At 38.2% G+C, this 24531-nt stretch overlaps 1 protein-coding gene across 1 annotated transcript; it reads right to left on the reverse strand.

The window, feature by feature from the left end:
• SMCO2 (single-pass membrane protein with coiled-coil domains 2) lies at positions 1-24531 on the reverse strand. Its single transcript, XM_059404489.1, has 8 exons — positions 24404-24531; positions 21865-21982; positions 16301-16437; positions 14711-14860; positions 11222-11316; positions 5717-5769; positions 4496-4671; positions 1-294 (listed from the first exon to the last, which is right to left on the reverse strand). The coding sequence occupies exons 1-8, from the start codon at positions 24529-24531 to the stop codon at positions 96-98; spliced, it is 1056 nt and encodes a 351-aa protein (XP_059260472.1). The 3' UTR covers positions 1-95.

Below are 24531 nucleotides of genomic sequence, written 5' to 3' on the forward strand. Positions count from 1 at the left end.
TACTTTTTTGGAAAATATGTTAACCAACATAATACAAGGACAGCCAGAATTTTATTAAGGAGAAAATCAGTAGGGTAACAGTAACTTCCAAATCTCTAGGAAGGTAACAAGTCTTCCACTTCCAAGTTTAAGAAAGGTGCAATGATCTCCCGAAGTTCCCACATTCTGCGGCGTCCAAGCATTGTGGGGAGCAAGCTTTCAAATATAAACGTAGCATCAAAAAATAGGATATAACATGAAAGTCCAGTGAAGATGAGGACATAAAACATGATGAAAATCCTCAGTGCACGTTTCCTACAAGGAAAGAGAACATCTGCATTAAGAACGGTCTGAAGAACACCACACTGAAGAGACTCCTGGTTCCACCCCCCAGGTAGCTCTATAACGTCAAGGAAGTAATTAAACTTCTCTTGACCTCTGTTGACATCCTCAAAAGAAGGAGCTTCAAATAGTTGAGCTTGTAAGTCCCTCCTAGGGCTGGCATTAGAATTTTAAGGCTCTATAGCCATAAAACAATGAAACCTTGGAAATTATGAGACCTTTGAAATGCTCCTCTCACATTCTAGCAGATTATTGACATCTTGACCTCACTTGTGAGGAATAGTGACACTGATTTGGAGGGAAATAAGACCAGGCCCTTAGATATTCCTGGAGATATAAAATACAATGTGACAAATGGAGTCTAGCTCTATCCCTAGTTTTGTTCCTGCACCAGACTTACCCTTTTAAGGTAAAATAAACTTTCTCAAGTCTTTCAGGACTCCTCCTTCTAGGCTGTACCTATGATGTATTTTATTTATTTGATTTTAAATCCTTGCATTATTATTTTCTAACTATAAACGCAATACAGGATTAGGGTAGAAGATCTGGAAGATCCAGAAAAACACAAAGAAGGAAAGAAGTGTTGCGGATAATCCTGCTATCTGGAGATAATGGCCATCGGTAATATATTTCAGAAGAGAAAATTTAGAGCACAGTGAAAGCTAGCTATGGATCTATTTTGTGATCCAAGTCAGTGGATTCTGTAAACCTGAGCCAAGTTTCTTGGCATTATTGCCACTGGCTGTCTCTTGCTAGTGACACAAATAGTTGTTGCTTCTATTTAACACATTTTTAAAAATTAGAGATTTATTTATTTATTTCAGAGAGAGGGAGAGAGAGAACATGAGCAGGAGGTGCAGAGGGAGAGGGAATCTCAAGCAGACTCTGCACTGAGCGTGGACCACCATGCAGAGCTCAATCCTATGACCCCAAGATCATAACCTGAGCTGAAACCAGGAATTGGTTGCTTAACTGCCTATGCTACCCACGCGTCCCATCACACATTCTATTAGAGAGCCAATGTATTGATAAATACTCGAGTCAGAAGAAGCTTTGAGGGTTGCCCTGCCCTCGAGAAGGGCTAAATATAGATTTGTTTTTTTCTTATGAAAGGAAAAACGACTCACTACTAAAACATAGCTAATAAATAAACATTGTTCTTCCTAAATTTCAAAACCAGTCATCTTTGGAAATACCAAACTGGAACATTTTCAAAGAAACACATTTTAACATTATTTTTAAAGAGAAAAATAGTTTTTTAAAATTATGGATAATTTGAAAAAGAGAGAAATGAAAAAGTTATAATCTCATCACCCTAATATCATCAGCTAAGTTTTGTTTCTTTTTTTCTTCTTTTCATTCATTCATTCTTTCTATTTCATATTAATTTTTTGTCTTATTTTGCTTGCTTTTCTTTCCTTATAGAGTATGTTCTTCCATTCTTCCAGTTTTTTCTTTCCTTAAGTGAACACTCTGGGTATGGTTAGGTTCAGATTTATGTATTTATATTTATCTATCTATCTATCTATCTATCTATCTTTCAGATTTATTTTTTGACTGAATCATTTGAGTTTGATTTATAAGTCAATATAACTTAAAGAATTTTTCAGATTTTCTGTTATAAAAAAAAGAACATGTGTAATATTTATTTTTTAAAGTGCAGACTTTTTTTTTTTGGAAAACGTCATAGCTACAAATTCAAAATACTTTCTTTCATATCAACCTATGTAGAACCAAATATTTGTGTCATTAAATATTTTAGTAAAAAAATTTTATTCATTTTGAATTTACCTTCTTTCTTTTTATTTTTTTAAAATATTTTATTTATTTATTTGATAGAGAGATCACAAGTAGGTAGAGCATCAGGCAGAGAGAGAGGGGGAAGCAGGCTCCCTGCTGAGCAGAAAGCCAGATGCAGGGCTCAATCCCAGGACCCTGAGATCATGACCTGAGCCAAAGGCAGAGGTTCAACCCACTGAGCCACCCAAATGCCCCTTGAATTTATCTTCTTTCAAAAATAAAAATATTCTTTTAACTTTTTAAATGCTGTTTATCTATTTACATGTTTATTTTTCAAGGTCTGCCATACATAAAACCTTTCATCTTTTCCAAAATGTTCAGATTATTTGTGGAAAGTCTACAAGGGAACTGAAGAATTGGGGATTATACCAGGAATCTGGTATAGAGGTATCTTCTGAGCCTAAAAACAACAATAACACCTGCAAGATAAACCTCCTCAAAAAGATAGTGTATAAGTATGCTTCAGTGGAACTAGTACATTCCCAAGAAATGTAGTTAGACAAGAAATTTGTCAGTCTTTGGTGGTCTTAACTGGAATATAATGATGTGATGAAAGATGGTCAACTCAACTGGATTGTAATCTGTCCATTTATATTTGATAATCATTTGATTATCAAGTGATAATCAAAAGGCATATACTTGTTTGATTTTTGAGATATAATTTGCATGCCATAAAATTTACCCTTTAAAGTGCATAATTCAGTGGCTTTTAGTTTATTTACAGGGTTGTACTGCCATCACCATTATCTAATTCCAGGAAATTGTCATCACCCCCAAAAGAAAGCCTGTACCCATGAACAGTCACTCCTTATTTCCCACTACCCTAAGGCTACACATTTACTTACTGTCCACATGGATTTTCCTATTTTGGACATTTCACAAGAATGGAATCATATAACGTGTGGGCTTTTGTGTCTGACTTCTGTCATTTGGCATACTGTTTTCAAGGGTAATCCAAGTCACAGCATGCATTAGTACTTTGTTCTTTTTTGTGGATGAACAGTACTCCGTTGTCTGGATACACCACATTTTATTTACCTATTCATTAGCTGATGGATATTTGTATTGTTTCTATTTTTATGAATAATGCTGCTATGAATATTCATGTACAAGTTTTGTGTGGACGTATACTCTCAGTTCTTCTGGGTGCATACTTAGGAGTGGGTCGGTTGGTAGCTGCCCTATATTTAACAATTACAGGAACTGCCAAATTGTTTTCCAAAATGGCTGCACCATTTTACAACCCCTCTAGCGATGTCTGAGGGTTCTCATTTCTCCACATCCTCTCCAATGTTTGTTATTATCTGTCCTTTCAATTGTAATTGGCTTAGAGATGTAGAGGGGTACCTCATGATTTTTATTTGCATTTCCTTAATGACAAGTGAAGTTGACTATCTTTTCGTGTGTTTGTTGGCCATCTGTGTATCTTCTTTGAAGAAATGTCTATTCAAATCCTTTGCTCATATTAAAAGTTGGGTTGTTTCCCTTTCTGTTGTTGAGTTCTAAGATTTCTTTATCTATTCTGGATACTAAATCCTTAATTTCCAGAGTTCTGAAAAAGTTGATTCAATTTTTTTCAAGCTCTCTCATTGATTTTTATGGGGGAGGAAATTTCCTGGGGGGTTTTTACTCTTCTATTTTCACTGGCATCACTCCTCACTTACTTATTAATTTACTATCTGTTCAGCATGGTAAAGATGTTTTATATTTCATGTCCCAAAATGACAAAGATGCCTGCCTTTTGGTAGCTCATGGATTATTAGGAGGAGCAGATTTGAAATAATTTAATGGCAATTATATGTTGTAGGTTCTAGATCAGGATTATGTGTAAGGCAGAGTGCACCCATGAGACGTTGCTGAACATTCTACTTGGATTGGATTCTACAGAATCAGAAAAGTTTTCTTAGAGGAGGGTACTACTCCAGGTATATATGATGGTCTGGCAACTTCAGAAAAGGATCCGAAGAATTAGAATTTGCTAGGATGTATGTCTTTAATGCCATACAAGAGAGAGGCATCCTGCCTGGTGAACAAAGGTTTTCAAATCCACTCAGCAGGTAGGTTCCTTTGATGGAGGTACCTGCATCATAGCTTGGAGACACCATCTTTTAAGATTTATGTATACATAGTTACCTAAAGCAGTAATAAAGAAATCTGTATCTATTTATTTAATGAAATAGATCTATAGCTAAAAGTAATATGAAAAACACTATGACTCCAAAAAACACAGCCTTTTAAAGAAGAAGAAGAAGAGATAATATATAAAGGAAGATAAAACAAATTTTTAGTCATTCCTTGAAGAAATTCATCATACTATGCTTCATACATTTGGGGGGACTTGGTCCAGCCCCAGAGGCTCCTTTCTCTGACTTACCACACTGTAACCCTGGCAGGACTGTTCTGTACTGAAGGGGGTGGTGGAGCCTGAGGAAGCAGGCGCTCACTTTCTTCCATGACCATTTCTTCAGGACTCTGAGAGTCTGTTTTCCCTTCTTGCATTTGGTACACTCCCAGCTTTGTACTAATCAGAGTCATGTCTTTGTAAAAGTTCTGAAAAAAAATAGCAATCAATTATCATTTAAAAAATGATTTTAGAGGTCTGCTAGTCTTATTGTAGATGATACAGAGTGCTTTTCCTCCAGAGCACCTCAGGAGCCCACATTGCCAATCACATATGAGTCACATGAGGAGGTCATGGGCAAGTGCAAACTCACCTAATAGAAAGAGACATACACATTCACAAAATAAGGTAGCAGCATGGTAGACACGCATGCTAATCTTTAACTACTGACTTATTCATGTAGGAAGATAACTATCCTTATACTGAATTCATCTGTTCAATTTGTTCATCTATGCAAAACATATTGACTCTGACCAGGCACTATTCTAGGATACTGTGGTTAACAAAATAGATAAGGAATGTGGATTCTATTACATGTGCCTTTTTAAACCAAATGGCTAAGGAATTACATGCAAATTTATAGGGGCTGGGGGAGAAGCAACACACACACACACACACACACACCTATATATACACACACACAGACACACATATACACATATATTACATATGATAGACTAGGATACATGCTAAAGAGAAAATAGTAAGATGATGAGTTAGAATAGCTGAGGTTTGTTGGTGGGACACTTACTCCAGATAGGGGGGTGATTAAGCACCTCTGAACAAGTGACAGTTTGACTCATTCATTTCTTCTTTCATCCATTCACATTTACATCAAGATATTGTGGGAGGAGTTCAGATATGGAGCCATTTTTCTGGCTAGGGGAGATTATGGGAGGTCTGGAAGAGGCGATGACCTTTGGGCTGAGCCTTGAAGAACACATTACATGTCGACATAGAGGCTGAGCTCTAAGTGGAGGAGATGTAGAAGCAGCACAAGGCTGTGAGACCTGGGAAGTCCTCAGACTGCAAGCTGGTTTGTCCACCCAAAGCAGAGGTCCAGGAAGTGGAGAAAAAAGTGATAAGGAAAGAGAAAGAGAACAGTAGGTGGCACACTCTTAACTTCTAGAGAAAGAATGATCCCTATATTTGGATTTTATCATTATTTGAACTTGAGTAACTGTGAAATCTTACCTTCATTCTTGCAATGAGTTTTTCCTTTAATTCATGAGCTTCATTACAAGCATCTTCCTGAAAAGATACCCACAATTTGGGGTAAAACGGAAATTATATTTTTCTGGTTTATACCATAAAACGTCACTCAGGTTGATACCACTTAATTGTAAAGTGACTTCTTTGAAACTAACTTTTACTTAGTAAAATCCTTCCTCTCAGCAAATTCATAATATAATCATGGTAAATTGCAGGAAGAATCACCAAAAGATTAGTATAATTATTTTTAACATTTTAGGAATATAAATTTATACAATAGCAGCTTATGATAAACTATCTTTTTCTTTATTCCTTATTCTTTCCTTGTGCCTTAATAAACTTCCAAGACACTAGGTGCTCCTGGGTGGCTCAGTTGGTTAAGCGTTTGACTCTTGATTTTGGCTCAGGTCATGATCTCAGAGGTATAAAACTGAGCTCCATATTGGGCTCTATGCTGGATGCTGAGCCTGCCTTAACATTCTCTTTCTCCCTCCCCTTCTCCCTATTCCTTTCCCCACACCTGTGTGCATGTGTGTGCTCTCTTGCTCTCTCTAAAAAGAAAACAAACAAACTTCTAGGACACTAGTTGGAGAAACTGTATGTGTCAAAGAAAAAAAGAAAATTGTATTTCTTTTAAATATTTTAAAATTTATAATATATGAATATATGTTCTCATTATGTTAGTTTGAATATTTGGACTTTATAGTTTAACAAAAGAGCTACCCACAAAAGTGTCTGGTCCCTCTGGTTGGTTTCTTTCAGCAAGTTCAAGAGACAGGCTGAAAGCAAACTTTCTAAGACATGGATGCCAATTATACATATGTCAGGAGTAAATAACTCTTTTAAGGTTTTTAACTAATCTATAATAGACTAAACTATAATAGACTATAATAAACTATAATAGACTAAACTATAATAGACTTGCAGGATACTTTGAAAGGCAGAACAATAGCAGGAAGAACAGTGTTCTGGGATTCAAGAACATGGGTGCCAGAGGTTTCATTCCTAGAAATTTTTCTCAAACAAGTACTTGCAAAAGCAAGCAAGGATATGAATTGGTGATGCAAAATTTGTGATAGCACATTTATTATAAAGCCCCAAATGCCCAATGAAATAAATTTAATAAGTCCAAAAATCAAATCCTACATTATATAAACAGTGACAAGGTAAAATGACATCTAGTGGCATAGAAAGTTGCTGAAGAAAAATGCTAAGGGAAAACAGCAAGTTGCAAAAAATATATATAATATAATTCCATTTAAATTGTAAAGACAACATGTAAGCACATGTATAGTAAAATTTAGAATATAAATGTACTAAAATATTCACTGTGTTTATCCTTGAGGGAGTGAAGTTCTTTTTCTTTTTTTTTTTAAATAGGAAATAGTTCTATGTTTTAATTATTAAAATAAGTATCCATTACTTTCGTTAGAAGAAAAGATACACATACTTTAATTTTAAAATGGGAGAGCAAGAAAGAGACTGGTCTTTTCACCTGGGAATATGGGCAAATCACATCACATTTTTGAGTTATGCTTTTCTCCTCTGAAAATGAGGGTGTAAGCTACAAGATATTTCCCTGCTAGGCTAAAATACTGAGCCTATCTTTTATTCAGTTTTGAATTCCATTCACTAAAATGCTATAAATCTGAGATTCCCTTGAATAACTGGTTTTCTTCCTTAATTATAATGCCATAATTACCTGGACATAGTTGTTATCCATTTCTTCTATTTGCTTTTTAATTTCCATGATCTTCTCCTTTAAAACAAAAGGGCATAAGTCAAAAGTTGTGGTGATGTGTGGAATTGAAACCAAAAGAAGATTTTTAGAAGAAAGCTCATTTATGATCAAAAAGTTTGAGACTTGATAGCAACTGTTTTTTGTTTTGTTTTTGTTTTTTTTTGATACTGCCCTGGGTACTGATCTCCAAAGTCAACATGAAGTTGAATCAACAAGATACAGTTGTCTACATTCTACGTTAAGTGACCCTTGAGCTAGGTATTGTGCTAGTTGGAAACACGTAATAAACACTTACCCTCAAACAGCTTCCAGAGAGGGGCACCTGGGTGACTCAGATGGCTAAGCATCTACCTTGCAGCTCAGGTCAAGATCTCTGGGTCCTGGGATCGAGCCCCACATTGGGCTTCCTACTCAGGGGGGATTCTGCTTCTCCCTGTCCTTCTGCCTCTCTCCCTGGTCACGCTCTCTCCCTCTCTCTCTGTACCTCTTTCTCTCAAATGAATAAATAAAGTCTTTTAAAAAACCCAGCTTCCAGGGGCGCCTGGGTGGCTCAGTGGGTTAAGCCACTGCCTTCGGCTCAGGTCATGATCTCAGGGTCCTGGGATCGAGTCCCGCATCGGGCTCTCTGCTCGACAGAGAGCCTGCTTCCTCCTCTCTCTCTTTCTGCCTGCCTCTCTGCCTACTTGTGATCTTTCTCTGTCAAATAAATAAGTTCTTTAAAAAAAAAAAAAAAAAAAAAAACCAGCTTCCAGAGAATGTATAGTTACACCCTTCTTTTACCAAGTTCAACCATCACCAACCCCTGAACTGTGTGATTTAATTATTTAGAAAGGAGTTGTGATCTTCTAATCACTTTTACTTGGTACCCTGGTTTACTTATATAGTGAATATCTTAATACAGTACTTAATCTAAGATAGTCGTACCAAAGATAATGGATACGGGTCAGTTGCAGAATGAAAGTCGAGATGTTAATATGGAGATCTCAGAAAGCTTCGTGGATTTGGGGGTTAAGTATCAGGCAAGAGCCAAAGGCCACCTCAAAGTCTTTTCCTCACCTTAAAGGTCTTTTAAATTTGTTTCTGGTGTGTGTGTATGTGTTTAATTTTTTTTTTTAGATTTTATTTATTTGACACAGAGAGAGAAATCACAAGTAGGCGGAGAGACAGGCAGAGAGAGAGAGAGAGAGAGAGAGAGGAGGAAACAGACTCCCCGAGGAGCAGAGAGCCTGACTCAGGGCTCGATCCCAGGACACTGGGATCATGACCTGAGCCAAAGGCAGGGGCTTTAACCCACTGAGCCACCCAGGCACCCCTGCTGTGTGTGTTTTTTAAGTGATTTTACCAATTTTTCTCTCCTTTCCCTTTCAGAGTTGTTCCTTTCTTCACAAGATATAAATGAGCCAATACATGTGGTTTTATCCTAACTTTATTAACTTATTTTTCCTTTAATGTACCCACACCAAACTTCGGTTATTGGTTCCATATCTAACAATCTTTTTTTCCCATTACCAGAGTGAAACTACAGCATTCCTACTGGCTTTGTTTCTGTAATACTTATATTCAAAATTTCTTATTTAGGGACACCTGTGTGGCTCAGTCAGTTAAGCGTCTCTCTTTGGCTCAGGTCAGATCCCAGCATCTTGGGACTGAATCCTGCACTGGTCTCCTTGCTCAGCCGGGAGCCTGCTTCTCCCTCCCTGCTGCTCCCTCCCTCCCTGCCATGCCCCCATTTGTGCATTTGCTCTCTGTCCTTGACAAATAAATAAATAAAATCTTTAAAAATGTTAAAAATAATTAAAATCTCTTATTATATTACTGCATTTGCTTTTATATGACCTTTCCCATCAATTTTTAGACTTATTGAGGACAGATCTTGTGCCTATTTTTAAAAGTTATGTGTATTGAGGTATAATTTACATACAGTAAAACACACTATTAAAAAGTGTACTGTCCTATGAATTTTGTCATAATCAACAGCAGAAGATATGTGGTATTTCCATCATGCCCCAAATTTCCTTGTGCCCCTTTGTGAACCCCTCACTTCCTTTCTCCATGCAACTCCAGCAACCACTAATCTCTTTTTTCTTCCTATCGTTTTGCTATTTTCAGAACGTTATGTAAATGCAGTCATGAAGAATGCAATCTTCTGGATCTGGCTTGTTTCACGCGGTATAATGCACTTGAGACTTATTTATGAGTAAGAAGTCTATTCCTTCGTATTGCAGAGCAGTATTCCATCATATCACATGTACCACAGTTTATCCACATACCAGCTGGTGGATATTTGGGATGTTTATAGTTTTTAAGTCATGCTGTTTTTTTTTAAAGTGCATACAAAACTACTCATCTCCAGGACAGAGAATCTCCAAAGGTATTTGTCCTGCCTTCCCTTTTCATACTATCCCAAACCTTTGTTGGTTTCTTTTTAAAATCTCACTTTCATTTATCTTTGTGTTCTTCCATCTTTCTCCTCATTCCTTTGATACCCATCCCTCTCCAACCCTAACTTCTATTGAAATCCACATCCTTGTAACACAGCTGACTCTTGGAGGAAATTTTCCAAGGCAGAATATTTGTTGGCCTTGTCCTCTTCCTTTTTCTCATAACTTGCAATTTCTAAAGCCCAAAGATAGTGAAAAGAACTCCTGACTTTTCAGTTAGCTCAAAATGAGGTTGCTACTTCAAAATTTTGGACTAAATGGTGGCTAAAAGTATCCACACCCCCAACCCCTTGTGTTAAATCTGTGCTGATCTATAGCTGACTTTAATATGTGAGGGTTCTAAATAAACATTGCCTTCCTGCAATAAAGGAGGCATTTCTTCTTTATTTCCTCCAAAATTCATTTAATTTAAGCTTTGGCTTGAGCTAAAGTAGAGGAGGTAGCAAGACACAGGCTTCTTCTTTCTTAGAGAATTGTTTTTCAAAGCTGTGACATTTAGAAATTCTGTCAGCCAGGGCTCTGAAGTCTGTTTCTCATCCAAAGTTGGTCACTGCCTAACTTCCTATGACTAAAAAAAAAAAAAAAAAAAAAAAGTGGGGGATGCCTGGGTGGCTCAGTCAGTTAAGCGGTGGCCTTTGGCTCAGGTCATGATCCCAGGGTCCTGGAGTCCCACATCAGACCTCCAGCTCAGCAGGGAGCCTGCTTCTCTCTCTCCCTCTGCTGTTCCCCCTGTTTGTGCTCAGTTACTCTTTCTCTGTCTCTGACAAATAAATAAATAAAATCTTTTTAAAAAGTTGGTGGGGGGGTTCAACTTTTCTCAGAAAAGAGTCTCTTGTCAGTGCAAGGCGAGAAAACAACAGAAAAACTGGATTGTGAAAACCAACCCAAGAACCCTTCACGAAGGCAGCAGAGATGAACACAAATATATCTCTTACATTGTAAGATTGCAGTTATACACAAATATTTAATTCCTGGATGTCTTCTTGAACTGTTAGGTGCTGGGATGCAAAGATCAAGAAGAGAATTCTTCCGTTAAGGTACTAATCATTGTCTTAAGATGGCATTAAGATAGAAGCCTACTGAATTGAGTCTCTAGGTAGAATTAAAAAGTCTAGTCTTTCTGTGTTGTCAAGGAATAGAAGTGGTGGTACCCACATGAAAGGTGTTTTGAACTGACCACCAGTGAGCTCTCCTCATGGCAAAAGATAGGTTTTAATTCTTACTACGATCTGTTAACTAATAGAAGGGTGGAAATGGTGGCAGAGTCCCCACAACCTCCCAGATTGTCTTTTCCAAGCCTCCAGCTTACCTCAATGTTTGCTCCCTGATCAGCGCCAAGGTCCTGGTGTGACTCTAGCTTTTCAATTTGACCCTCCAGAGATATCACCTCATTTAATAATCTGCAAATAGGCCAGAGATGGACTAAGTCCTATGGATTAAGAAAAGTCACCCAATAGACAATCTTTTTTGATCTTTCGAGAATGAAATCCTATTCTTACATAGGAAGACTCTTTAGTTGTGGTTGTGTTGGAATGGGATGTCACTAATGCAATGTAAGAAAGTAAAAAACACAAAATAATCTAGATAGTAGTAAAGAAATGTGAGGCCCAATTGGATACAGGAGCAGAAAATTTAAAAGATTAAAATAGAAGCTTAGCTAAATTTCTAGAAAAAAAAAAAAAACCTACAGAAAATCTTTGGGACTTACAACTAGGCAAAGATTTCTTACACTTAACACCGATAACACTACGTATAAAATAGATAAACTGGACCTCATCAAAATTTAAAGCTTTCATTTGGCCAAAGACCCTGTTAAATGGATTCACTTGTCAATATCTGGCAAAGGTCTTATAACTAGAATATATGAAAATGTCTTAAAACCCAACATTAAAAAACCAAACTATCCAGTTAAGAAATGAACAAACCACATGCACAAACATTTCACAAAGGAGATACATAAATGGCAAATAGATACATGAAAGGATGCCCAGCACCATTAGCCATTAGAGAAATTCAAATTAAGAGTATAATGATATATTACTACAAATTTATCAGAATGACTATAGGATACAAAATAGTGATAATGCCAACTGCTAGTGATATGGAGTAATTGGGTCACTCAGACATTAGTGGTGGGAACGTAAAATGGACAGCTGCTCCAGAAAATAGCTTGGTGCTTCCTGTCACAACTGAAAACAGACCTACCATGTGACCCAGCAATTTCGTTCTTGGGCAGTTATCCCTGAGAAGTGAAGACTTCTTTTCACACAGGGATTTGTATGTGAGCGTCCAAAGTAGCTTTATTCATAATAGCTGAAAACCAGCAATAACACACTTGTCCTTGGATGGATGAATGGTTAACCAAACTCTCTCTATAACCAAACTCTCTCTCTCTATATATATATATATCTCACCATACTATGGAACACTACTTAGCAACAAAAAAGAAAGGAACTATTGATATACAGACAACAACTTGGATGAACCTCAGGAAAACTATGCTGAGTGAAAAAATAAATCTTAGAAGGTTACATAATGCATGATCTGATGTATCTAACATTTATGAAATAACATAATTATAGACATGTGGAAGTGATTTCTCATTGCCAGAGATCAGGGAGGAAATAGGTATGCCTACAAAGGGCTAACACAAAGGAATCTTGTGCAATGGTAAAACTGAGAATCTTGATATGGTTGTGGTTATGTAAGTCTGCCCATATAATAAAATTGCACAGAACTATACACACACTCACACACACACAAAAGGGAGAATACACATAACTGGTAAAATCTGAATAAGTTCTATTTATAGTACCAAGGTCACTTTCTTGGTTTTGGTGATATATTAGAGTTGGACAAGATATTATCCTTTGGAAAAGCTGAGGGAAGATGAAATGGGCAAATTCCTCAAATGATACAATCTACCGGGCACCTGGGTGGCTCAGTTGGTTAAGTAACTGCCTTCAGCTCAGGTCATGATCCTGGAGTCCTGGGATCGAGTCCCTCATGGGGAATCCCTGAACAACAGGGAGTCTGCTTCTCCCTCTGACCCTCTTCTCTCTCATACTCTCTCTCTCTCAAATAAATAAATAAAATCTTAAAAAAAAAAAAAGATATACTCTACCACTAATATATATCCAATGGTTCAGTAGCCTGAATGGCCCTATATATCATTAAAGAAATTAAATCTGTAGTTAAAATTTTTACTGTAATGAAATATCCAGACAATATAGCTTTGCTGGTGAATTCAGCCAAACATTTTAGGAAGAAATTATGCAGTTCTACACAAATTCATCCAGAAAATAGAACAGGTGGGAAAATAGCCCAATTTTTTCTATAAAACAAGTTTTCTGAGACTAACACACTATAAGAAAGAAAAAAGGCCAATATCTCTCATTAACATACATCCAAAATTTCCCTTTAGGTAAATAGTGTCCAACAATATCTGAAAAGAATAATATGCGATGACCAATTTGAGTTTATTCTGTAAATTCAAGGCTGGTTCAGCATTCGAAAATCGTCATTATAATTTGCCATGTCAGGAGACCATAAGCAAACAAACAACATGACCATTAGTAGATGTAGCAAAAGCTATTGAAAAAAATTTAATCTCATTCCTGATTTTAAAAACATCTTAGTAAACTAAGATGTGAAAACACTTTCTTAATCTCAAAAAAAAGAAAACTAGCAAAACACTTTACATCACACTTAATGCTTTTTCTGTAGGACTAAAAACAAGGCAAATATGTCTAGCTGCTGCTGTCATCCCTCCTATTCAACATCATACTAGAAGTTCTAACCAGTATGATAAGGTAACAAAAAGAAGTAAAACATGCAGATAGAAAAGAAGATATATAACTCTATTTGCAGATGACATAATTATCTATGTGGAGAATCTCAAATAACTTAAAAAACTACTGGAGCTAATAAATGAGTTAGCAAGGTCACAAGACATAAGATCAATATATAAAAACCAATTGCATTTCTATATCCTGGCAAATTATTCGAAATTTGTTTATTTATTTTTAAAGATTTTATTTATTTATTTGACAGAGAGAGATCACAAGTAAGCAGAGAGAGAGGAAGGGAAGTAGGCTCCCTGCCGAGCAAAGAGCCTGATGCGGGGCTTGATCCCAGGACCCTAGGATCATGACCTGAGCTGAAAGCAGAGGCTTTAACCCACTGAGTCACCCAGGCACCCCAAATGATTTGAAATTTAAAAGTTTTAAGTATAATGGCACCAAAAGGATGAAATACTTAGGCATAAATCTAACAAAATGTGGTATGTCTGTACCCTGAATTTCTACACCACCAGTGAAAGCATTTCCTTTTAATCCAAAACCTTCTTTTTATACCAGTAACTAGATAAATAATAATTACTCTTATCTTTTCTGTTTCATCTTAAAACTTTCCATTTAAACTCAGACATACATTAACAACTATACTTTTTAATAATTTTTTCATGTCATGCTGGTTGGATCCCTTTGGACAATACTGGCTACAGGTCAAGGGTTATTGGGGACTTCAACTCCTTCCTCTGATGACCATTAATACAGCTTCAAAAAAAGAAAAAAAAGCCTATAAAAGGCGGCTTGTTCCTTCTTCCTTGAGGGAAGAGAGAGCAAAGCTGCAGATACCTTTGATACAGGCTTTGAGACATTGACTTCAAATGTAAGACCTGATACTTTTTACTCTGAAGACATTCCTAAGAGATTTCACCACCTTAAACTCAGAGTTTCTGAAGCTATGAAAATTTTCAATATATTCTGGCCAAACCCAACACCCTAAAATTACCTCTTCATTGTGTCTTCTGTTAGGTTTATTTTTCGGATAATATTATTGATTTTCTCCATCCAGCCTATGTGATCGGCTCCAAGTTCTTTCACTTGTAGACCCATCTGTGAATTCCAGTAGTTCAGCTGAAAGAATGTGTTTTCCCGAGTCCTGTGGAAATATTATTATGATCAGTTTTAAGGTAAGAAATGGGAAACATCTTCAAACGGCCCCAAACCTTCTTGCTTTGAATGGCAAGTTGGTGTGCTGATTCATTTCCTGTCACCAAAATGGGTCAGGCAAGCATTTAGGCCTCAAGAAAAAATTTGAGCATTTATTTGATATCCATTTTAGCAGATCTTCATAAGGCTGGAGAAAATAAACGTATTTTACATTTTACATTTAGTAAAAATAAATGTTTTAACTTCTCTGCATAGAATGCATGTTAAGATTTATACTATCCCAATGAATGTTAGGATACTGATTCCATGTTGCTGGGTTCAGAGAGGTGTGTAACAGGGAAATGGTCTACAAGGGCTTAACAATACATTTCTTTCTTTCTATTTTTTTAAAGATTTTACTTATTTATTTATAAGATTTTATTTATTTATTTATTTATTTATTTGTCAGAGAGAGAAAGCGCGCGCACAAGCAGGCAAGAAAGGCAGAGGCAGAAAGAGAAGCAAGAGGCAGCAAGAGAAGCAGGCTCCTTGCCGAGCAAGGAGCCTAACGCAGGACTCGATGCCAGGACCCTGGGATCATGACCTGAGCCCAAGGCAGCAGCTTAACTGACTGAGCCACCCAGGCGCCCCTCATTTCTATTGATAATTATAATTCTTTTCTTTTTTAAAAGACTTTATTTATTTGAGAGAGAGAGGGAGTGAGAGAGAGCACACGTGGAGGGAGGGAGACGCAGACTCCTCACTGAGCAGGGAGCCAGGCCCAGGACTCCATCCCAGCCAGGGCCCCAGGATCATGACCCAAACTGAAGGCAGACACTTAACCCACAGAGTCACACAGGAGCCCCTATAATTCTTTTCTTACCTAGAAAGTTATCTGAGAATGACAAAATATGCATTCATTCTGGTTTCGAATGTACAATAACATGCTCAAGAGTTCTATACGGTACTCAGTGCTCATCACAGTCAATGCACGCTTAAACCCCTTTATCTGTTTTACTCATCCCCTCACTCACCTCTCCTCTGGCACCAACCAGTTTGTTCTCTGTGCTCGAGAGTCTGCTTTTTGTTTGTCTCCTTTTTGTTTGTTTGTTCATTTGTTTTGTTTCTTAAATTTTACATGTAGGGGCGCCTGGGTGGCTCAGTGGGTTAAGACCTCTGCCTTCGGCTCAGGTCATCATCCCAGGGTCTTGGGATCAAGCCCCACATTGGGCTCTCTGCTGAGCGGGGAGCCTGCTTCCCCCCTCTCTCTGCCTGTCTCTCTGCCTACTTGTGATCTCTGTCAAATAAATAAATAAAATCTTTTTTAAAAAATAAATTTTACATGTAAGTGAAATCCTATGGTATTCGTCTTTCTCTGACATATTTCACATAGCATGTACCCACCACAAAATATTATTAAATGATTCCTCTTGCATGTGTCAAGGCTTACAGTTCAGGGATGTTCTCCTTGGAAAACTGCAAAGATGTGGACATGTCAGGATCCTCGTGTTGAACCTGACTTGTTTCTTGCTCCTCCCATTCATTCTGTTGGTCCTGGTGATGCTCAGCCTCCAGCTCTGCCATATTCTGATAAAGATTATGAAAGAAGCAAAGCAAGAAAAAAAGGGTTATACGAAGAGGTGATGGTCTCTGTAGCCTACTCGAGGCCCTCACTCTGGGGGCAAGCCCATAGCCCTGTCTGAGGCTGGAGATTTCTACTGCGTTTATAAAATAAGTAGTCATGCCCGACTGCTCCTTGGCTGGGACAGGGATGCATGGAACATGCAGTGTCCTCATGCAGAGCTCTTTCTAGTGCTGATAACAGAGTTCCACCTGCCCATGGACTCTAGTACTCCACTCAAGATCACTGTTTTCCCAAAAAGTCAATCTCAAGGAAAAATAAAAGGGGATGGAACTGTTCTATGTTAAGAGAATCTAAAGAGATATCCATGTTGTTTGGGTGTTGGTTTTATTTTATTTACTTCTTTTTAAAACTTTATTTATTTATTTGACAGAGAGAGATAGAGCACGAGAGAGGTAACACAAGCATAGGAAGTGGGAGAGGGAGAAGGAGGCTTCTTGCAGAGCAGGGAGCCTGATGCGGGGCTTGATCCCAGGACCCTGGGATCATGACCTGAGCCTAAGGCAGACACCTAGTGACTGAGACACCCAGGCGCCCTGGATGCTGATTTTAAAAGTACAAGCATTTCCTGAGTTTTGGCACCAAAACAAAATTTTATAAATAAATGAATGAGTGGATGAATGAATGAATGAATGTACGGGCATTTGAGGGACAACCAAAAAAATTTAGAATGCTCAGAGAATTGAGGATATTAGATTATATCATGGAATTATTGCCAATTGTCCTGATGTGATGATGGAATCTTGGTTATGTAGAAGAAAGCCTTTATTTTTAGAAATGCTTCTGAAAATAAACAGGGATAAAGTCTCATGCTGTCTTTGACCTACTTTTAAATTTAAAAAATTCCATCTATTTACATATGTAAAGATAGAGCAAATGTGATAAATGGTAATGATTTTAAAATCTAAGTGTGAGAATAAGATGGATCTTCATTTAATTCTCTTAAGTTTTCTTTTTATTTAAAATTTCTCATAATAAGAAGAAATAAGTGGGGGAAAGCCAACTCTATCAGTTTGACCTATGAAATTAATTTCTTTGTTTCTTTATTCTTTGCCTTGTTCTAGAAAAATATTCAAGGAATTTTCTGGTATTTCACTTCTATGCATACACACAATTGACAATAATTTATCTTTGAACATTTCTCTTCTTTAGTAACTACATTGTGAAATATTTCTCTGCCCTTGAAGAAGTTTGGTCTGAAATCCTTGCTTTTCAGCAAAACTATTTTTAAACTCGAAGGAGAAAAAGTTGGACTGCAGATCAGTGTGTTACTGAAATGTCTGGACAAATTACTGGCCACATCAATGGGAATAACTAACATTCACGTGCCTTCTTTCCTTTAATTCCCATGATAGACTCGACGTGGATAAAGCCAGGTGTTGAAACCCTCTAGGGCATTCATATTAATAAACAGTCCAAGGTCGTAAGGTGTAGTGGGTTAAGGGGTCACTCCAAAAAAGATATGTTCATGTCCTAATGCTAAGACCCTGAGAATGTAACTCTATTTGGAAAAGAGTCTTTGCAGATGTAATTGAGTTAAGGGTCTAAGATGAGATTCTCTTGAATTACCTGGTCCTAATGAGAGACAGAAAGCACCTACACAGAGGGGGAGGTCATGTGAAGACAGAGGCAGCCACGTGCCAAGGAATTCCACCCAATCTTTTGCCAAGGTATTCACAGGCCGCAGGAACCCTGTGATATAGAGGAAAAACCCTTCCTTGGGTATGGAGGACCTGAGGTCCAAGCCTTATTCTATTCTTGTGCATCATGAGCCACCTGACCACTCTGAAGCTCAGTTTCCTGCTCTGTAGGAAGAAAATGGAACCAGATCATCTCCAGAGTTCTGTCTAGATCCAAAAAATCTACAATGACATTTTCTTGTTTTCATCAGTCCATTTACTATAATGGTTGCTACACCACAAAAGAGTCAAAAGCCAGGAAGTAAAAATAAAATATATAAATTTTTTAAAGCTGCAGGATTGAACAGATAAAGAGGGGTGTGTGTGTGTGTTTTAATAGCAAACCTAAAGTGTGCTTGCATGAAATACAAAACCGAAGGGCATTACTTCCCATTTTTGTGCAGCCTTTTTGAAAACCGCCTATGTCTCCGAGTGTTCCACAGGCACTTCAAATTCAGCAAAGCAAGAACTAAATGCACCATATTTCCCATCTACCTTGTCCAGGTTCCCATCCTTACATATGTTTCCCCGATTCATGCAGATGCTTCTGCAGGAACCTGGAAAAGTCCTGGAGTTTTCATGGCAGATTTTCTTTTCCCTCTTCATTACTCATGTCACATCGACTTGGGGTCCAAGCCCAATAACACCTGTCTTTAAAACCTGTATCCTCTTCTCGCCATCTCCATGGCTATTAGTCAGTGCCTGGCTGTGTCCTCAGCACTTCCTGCCTGCTGGTGGCATCCTGGGCTGTCTCCACCTCCGTAGGGTCCTTGCTGTTTGGCTGTTCATCACGCCTTTTCTTTCACCTTTCCTGCCTCAGAACACAAGTTCCCGTGGGCCCCTTTGTCTTTGCACCTACTGTCCCTTCTTTCTGAAATGCTTTTCTTCCACCCAGTGTATCCTTCAACACCCAGTTTTCCTATTCCTGGTTCTCTGCCCACCATGTACGTTGTATCACATCTGCTACTTCTAGTAGCCTAGACATTTGCTTGTCTGAGTCCCTACTAGTGTGCGAGCTCACTGAGGCAAAAGGATTTTAGATAGAAATATTGATATCCTCAACACGTTGCAGTGCCAAGAACACAGAGGATGCTCAGTACGTGGTATGAGAATAAACAGACTTCCTAGGCTCACCGCAGAACTATTTACAATCGCCAAAATATGGAAGCATCCATCAACTGATGAATGGATAAAGAAGACGTGGTGTATATACGTGCAATGGAATACTATTAACCATTTAAAAAAATGAGATCTCACTGATATGAGGAAGTTGAGAGACAAGACAGAGGATCATAGGGGAAGGGAGGGAAAAGTGGGACAGGACGAGGCCAGAAACGGAGACAAACCACAGGAGACTCAATCTCAGGAGACAAACTGAGGGTTGCTGGAGTGGAGGGGGAGTGGGACAGACGGGGTGGCTGGGTGGTGGACACTGGGGAGGGTACGTGCTATGGTGAGTGCTGTGAATTGTGTAAGACTGATGAATCACAGACCTGTACCCCTGAAACAAATAATACATTATCTGTTAAAAAAAGAATTGAGATCTTGCCAATTATGGCAACATGGGTGGACCTAGAGGGTATTATGCTAGGTGAGATAAGTCAGACAGAGAAAGACAAATGCTATAGGATTTCACTTGTATGTGGAATCTAAAAATCAAAACAAATGAATAAACAGAACAAAACAGAAACAGATTTATAAATACAGAGAAAAAACTAGTGCTTGCCGGAGGGAAGGAGAGAAGTAGGGGAAGGGTATGAAGAGATACAAACTTCCAGTTATGAAAAAAATAATAATAAAAAGAGTACAGAAGTAAGCAAATACATTCTGCTTGTGAGAGATGCAGACAAAAGCAGGAAATAGGAAAGAATGCTCACTCACCTGTCACCCCGAATCAACACTGCACATACATACAGTGCCTGCTATCGGAAAATGTGAAACTAGAGCAAACCTCATTTCTAAACATTTTGGGGGCTTTTTATGATTAGCTATGGCCATTCTGGCAGCCTGGCTAAAGTCTATTTTGCTAATTAAATCAACTGATTTTTTAAAAATTTCTGTTAGCTCTGTCCTTTTTCTGAACCTTTAAATTGTATGGTCTTATTTAAAAAAAAAAAAGTAAGATAATACAAATTAAAGACCTTTTGTTTTGCTTCCAGAGAAGGAGAAAAGGAATCTTTCTCAAGAAGTCATGTATTTGTCCTTTTGTTGGCAAAGAGCCTCGTTTGTTAATACTTCTGTTAATTATGTAACTACCTGTGATTTATTTTGTGTAATTGTAGAATTTGCCATATAAATAAACTGATGTAAAGAAATACAGCCAAAAATTTTTAAAAAGCCTTTTGGTAAACTTATACCCTGACTTGAAGTTTGTAAGAAATAATTTTTTTGCCTTGTCCTCTGAGAATGTGGACTGTTTGGGAAAATAATTCACTCTTACCGAGCAAATAATTTTATTCTCTAATTAGACTTCTTCTGAGTCAACAAGTGATGTTCACTGATGGACAGGGTTCAGCAGGGCACAGTAAACTGTGGGGGCAGGAAAAGTTTCCTTGCAAACTGGGTCTCATGATAGCAGCCCTTGCCTGAAGGCCGGGGACAAGCCTCCCCCCCTCCCAAAATCAAATGACACTATTTATGGAGAAATACCTTCAATTCATGTGTTCCCTAAGATCATAACACCTCATACCTCAATTGCCCTTTTTCCTTTTCTCATCTTCAGCCTTCCTAAAAACCCATCCCAAGTCTCCCCTTCTAATTCAGTTTATATTATTTTTTCCCATATATGCCCTGCCGAAGCAAACACTATTATTTTTTTCCCATAAAAGGTGTCTGTCTGTCTCTCCTTTCAGTTCTTGTCTGTCTCATTGCATCTATTCTCCACACCTCTAACTCCATCCCCTCATGCCTTCTATCCCCTTCTACTTCTTTGTTGACCTACTGAAGAGTCCTTAAAGATAGGGTCTAGCTTAGGATACCCTTCTATGGATTTACAGAATTAACCATCCCTGAATCCAAGATACAGTCAAAGGAGAAGCAGACAATAAGATCAATCCTGAACTTCCTTTTGGGGCTGCACAAGCCTGGGAGTGGACAGTCCCACTCCATCTTCCCTTTATATTTTTCTGACTGGTTGAAACGAATGGTCAATGGCCTTGGGAGTCTATGGAGAGATTTGCTCAATGATAATAAACTGGGTCTGTCTCAGCCATGACTTTGCTTTGATCTAAATGGTGGTGAAAACATAAACGCTCCCCAGGACAATCTCAGGCGTTTGTTGAAATTTCCTCCATTCCATGTCAGCTGGGTGACTGAATTTCAAAGACCGAGTGATGTTCAGAGTGAATGAAGAGTAACTAGATCTCTCTCCTGCCTCCTGTTGGAAGACAATCTGGGGTGGGGGGGCAACTTGACACATGGCAATTTACTCTGAGATAAAAAACGCCATTTTTTCACAAATCCCAAGGACCGAAGTAACATACAATGCACAAGTCATCAGGTGGGAGGGTTAGCAAGTCCCTCAGGTGATAACAGCAGCCCTCAGAGGAGACATGACCTCCCTTCTGGTTTCAAGCTCCAATCACCCTACGACTGCTATGAGGAAACGCTCAGATCTTTCCTTACCACGTTGAGATATGAGGAGACATCAAGTTCCTCTCTCCACACACTGCGACATTTAAGTCTCCCCCTTACCCATTTAGTCATCTCTGTCTCGTGAAGGAAGGCAGTTTGAGGCTTTTCGGAGAAAGTGTTGTCCTTATCATCTGATCTGTCCAAGATGTGGTCCATTTTGGTAAATCCCCTCAGCAAACTGCAAGCCACACAATCAAAACACATGCTATTATTGTGCCTTAGGGGCACAGTTTAGGCCTGCCCTAAACACTTCCAGAGGGAGAACACAGGACTCTTTCCCAGCCCCCAGGAGCCCCCGCTGCCCCGCGTGATGCTCTGACTCTGTGGGAATGGTGCGAGCATAGCGCGCTGCTCGGACCAGGAATAGAGAGGCTGCCTAAGTATTTGCTGACTGAACCCGTAAGTGATTTAACAGTCCAATCTCAAATTCCAAAGCCATTGTAGCTTTGTAGCTGTCTGTGTGCAAATATGTGTGTAAAATAAGTAAACAATAAATACTCTTTAAGAAAGAGTGGAGTTTAAAAATGTCATGTGGTTCAAAGATCATGCAGAACAGAATAAGTCAGATCCCGTCTTGATCTCTAGCCCTCAGATGTCCTCCCCACCACATTTATTAGTTTCTTCTTTCTTCTTCCACAGAGATTCTATGCATAAATAAGCAGCTATGTTTATGTAAATATATATTCTTTTCAAATATGCATGAGAGAATATTAGATGCACTATTTCGTACCCTACATTTCTTTTTTTAATAGCATTTGGTGTCCGTTTCATATCAGTACATACAGAGCTGTCTCGTTTTGTTTTATTTTATTGATATTTATTTATTTATTTGAGAGATAGAGATCACAAGTGGGAGAAGGGGGATAAAGAGAGAATCTCCAGCAGTCTCACCACTCAGCATGGAGCCAGGATGTGGGGCTTGATCTCACAACCCTGAGATCATGATCTGACTTCATGACCTGAGCCAAAATTGGGAGTAGGATGCTTAACTGATTGAGCCATCCAGGTGCTCCTGCCTCATTTTAAAAATGGTTATATGGTGGGGGGGGGGGACTGGCTCAGGGGGTTATGTCTCTGCCTTTGGCTCAGGTCATGATCCCAGGATCCTGGGATCAAGCCCCGCCCTGGGCTCTCTGCAGCCTGCTTTCTCCTCTCTCTCTGCCTGCCTCTGCCTACTTGTGATCTCTGTCAAACAAAATTTTTAAAAATCTTTAAAAAAAAATCGTTATATGGTATCCATTATGGCCATACACTAATTTGTGAATGAATTCTTTGTTAATGCATATGTAGATGCATTAATTCATCTTCATCTTCATTAATTAATGAAGTTAATATGACATTAATTAATTAATTTCCAATTAATTGCTACTGCAAACAATGTTGTAATGACCATCCCTACACAACTACGTGTCACTGTATATGTGTACAAGTGTATCTATTGAGTAACCCTAAAAATAAGAATTGCTGGGTCAATAGATACATATATTTTAAATTTTGATAAATGCCACCAGGTTATCCCTTAAAGAGCTTGAACCCATGTACATACACTTCTAGCAAAAATGATGAGCGTGCCTGTTTTTCCCTCCTTTCTATAATCATATAAGACTAAAGTTTTTAATCTTTGCTAATCCCATATTCTTAAACTGGTATCTCATTTTAGTTTTAATCAGTTTTTTTTTTAGTGAGGTTAAGCTTCTTTGCCTGCATGTATTAAACTCATTTATATTTCCTTTTCTATGTTAAGGGTGCTGATATCCTTTGCCCATTTCCTATTGGACTACTGTTTTTTTCTGGCGTGCATACTCACGCACATGCACACACACACACACACACACACACACACACACACATACAGGCTCACACAGTCACGTATACTTCTGAGTGAATCCTAGTCAGTTGTAATGGAGGCCAATGGCAGGGGTTTCCAGTCTGTGGGTTTTGAACCTGAGGTGGGGGGGGGGCACTTTACAGCTACCCTGCATAGAAAGGGGTTTGGGAATCTATAAATATTTCTATAGACTGAATAAATTTTGCTTACATAAATGCTGCTCAAAGTTTCCATATGTATATACAACTGTTATTGGTAAATTACAAATACATTTAAAAACATCTTCAATGTCATACTAGCTTTTTTTTTACATACTAAGATTCTGGAAAAACTTTTACTTTAATAAATTTCTTCCTATTTAAAAAGGTTGTTAACTATTGGTTTATATGACAACACGTTTTTATCATGTACTAACAAATGTATATGTATATTTACATGAACATTTTGTGTTTTGTCTACCCTACAAAGTATTGTAAATGGTTTATATATTGTGCAGATGAAGATAATAAAGTCACAAAACAATCAAAGTATTTTTATAAATTGCTATTTTTTTATAAATTGCTATTCAGCTGAGGTACATCTGGTTGATGACCGTAGGCCCCTTTAGTGTCTCACAAAAAATACTCATGAGGTCAAAATTAGAAGAATCATAGAAAAGGCTGTCAACCCTACCCCTGAACTTGGTGATCTCGTTACTTGCATCCTGCTGTCCCAAGCAAGCGTCTGGACAGGACCACAGCAACTGCCCCCAGGAGCCCAGGTTTCACTTACTTCTGCTTTGCACCTTGAGCCGCATCCATATTTTGGAGAAAGCCACTGTTTTTCTCAGTCAACTGTTGTTCCTTCCCAACTGTCATCATCTGCAGAGATGTCCTGTCACTTAGCTTCATGAGCGCCAT

The sequence above is a fragment of the Mustela nigripes genome, chromosome 6, assembly GCF_022355385.1.
Source record: "Mustela nigripes isolate SB6536 chromosome 6, MUSNIG.SB6536, whole genome shotgun sequence".
Taxonomy (NCBI): Eukaryota; Metazoa; Chordata; class Mammalia; order Carnivora; family Mustelidae; genus Mustela; species Mustela nigripes.

Excerpts from the sequence above, each read along its gene's own strand:
- SMCO2 (XM_059404489.1), bottom strand. The coding sequence starts at position 24,531 with ATGGCGCTCATGAAGCTAAGTGACAGGACATCTCTGCAGATGATGACA. Across the intron at positions 14,861-16,300 it reads AAGGAGAACATCCCTGAACT|GACTCGGGAAAACACATTCT; the intron begins GTAAGCCTTGAC and ends ATATTTCCACAG. Across the intron at positions 295-4,495 it reads CCTGCCAGGGTTACAGTGTG|GAAACGTGCACTGAGGATTT; the intron begins GTAAGTCAGAGA and ends CTTTCCTTGTAG.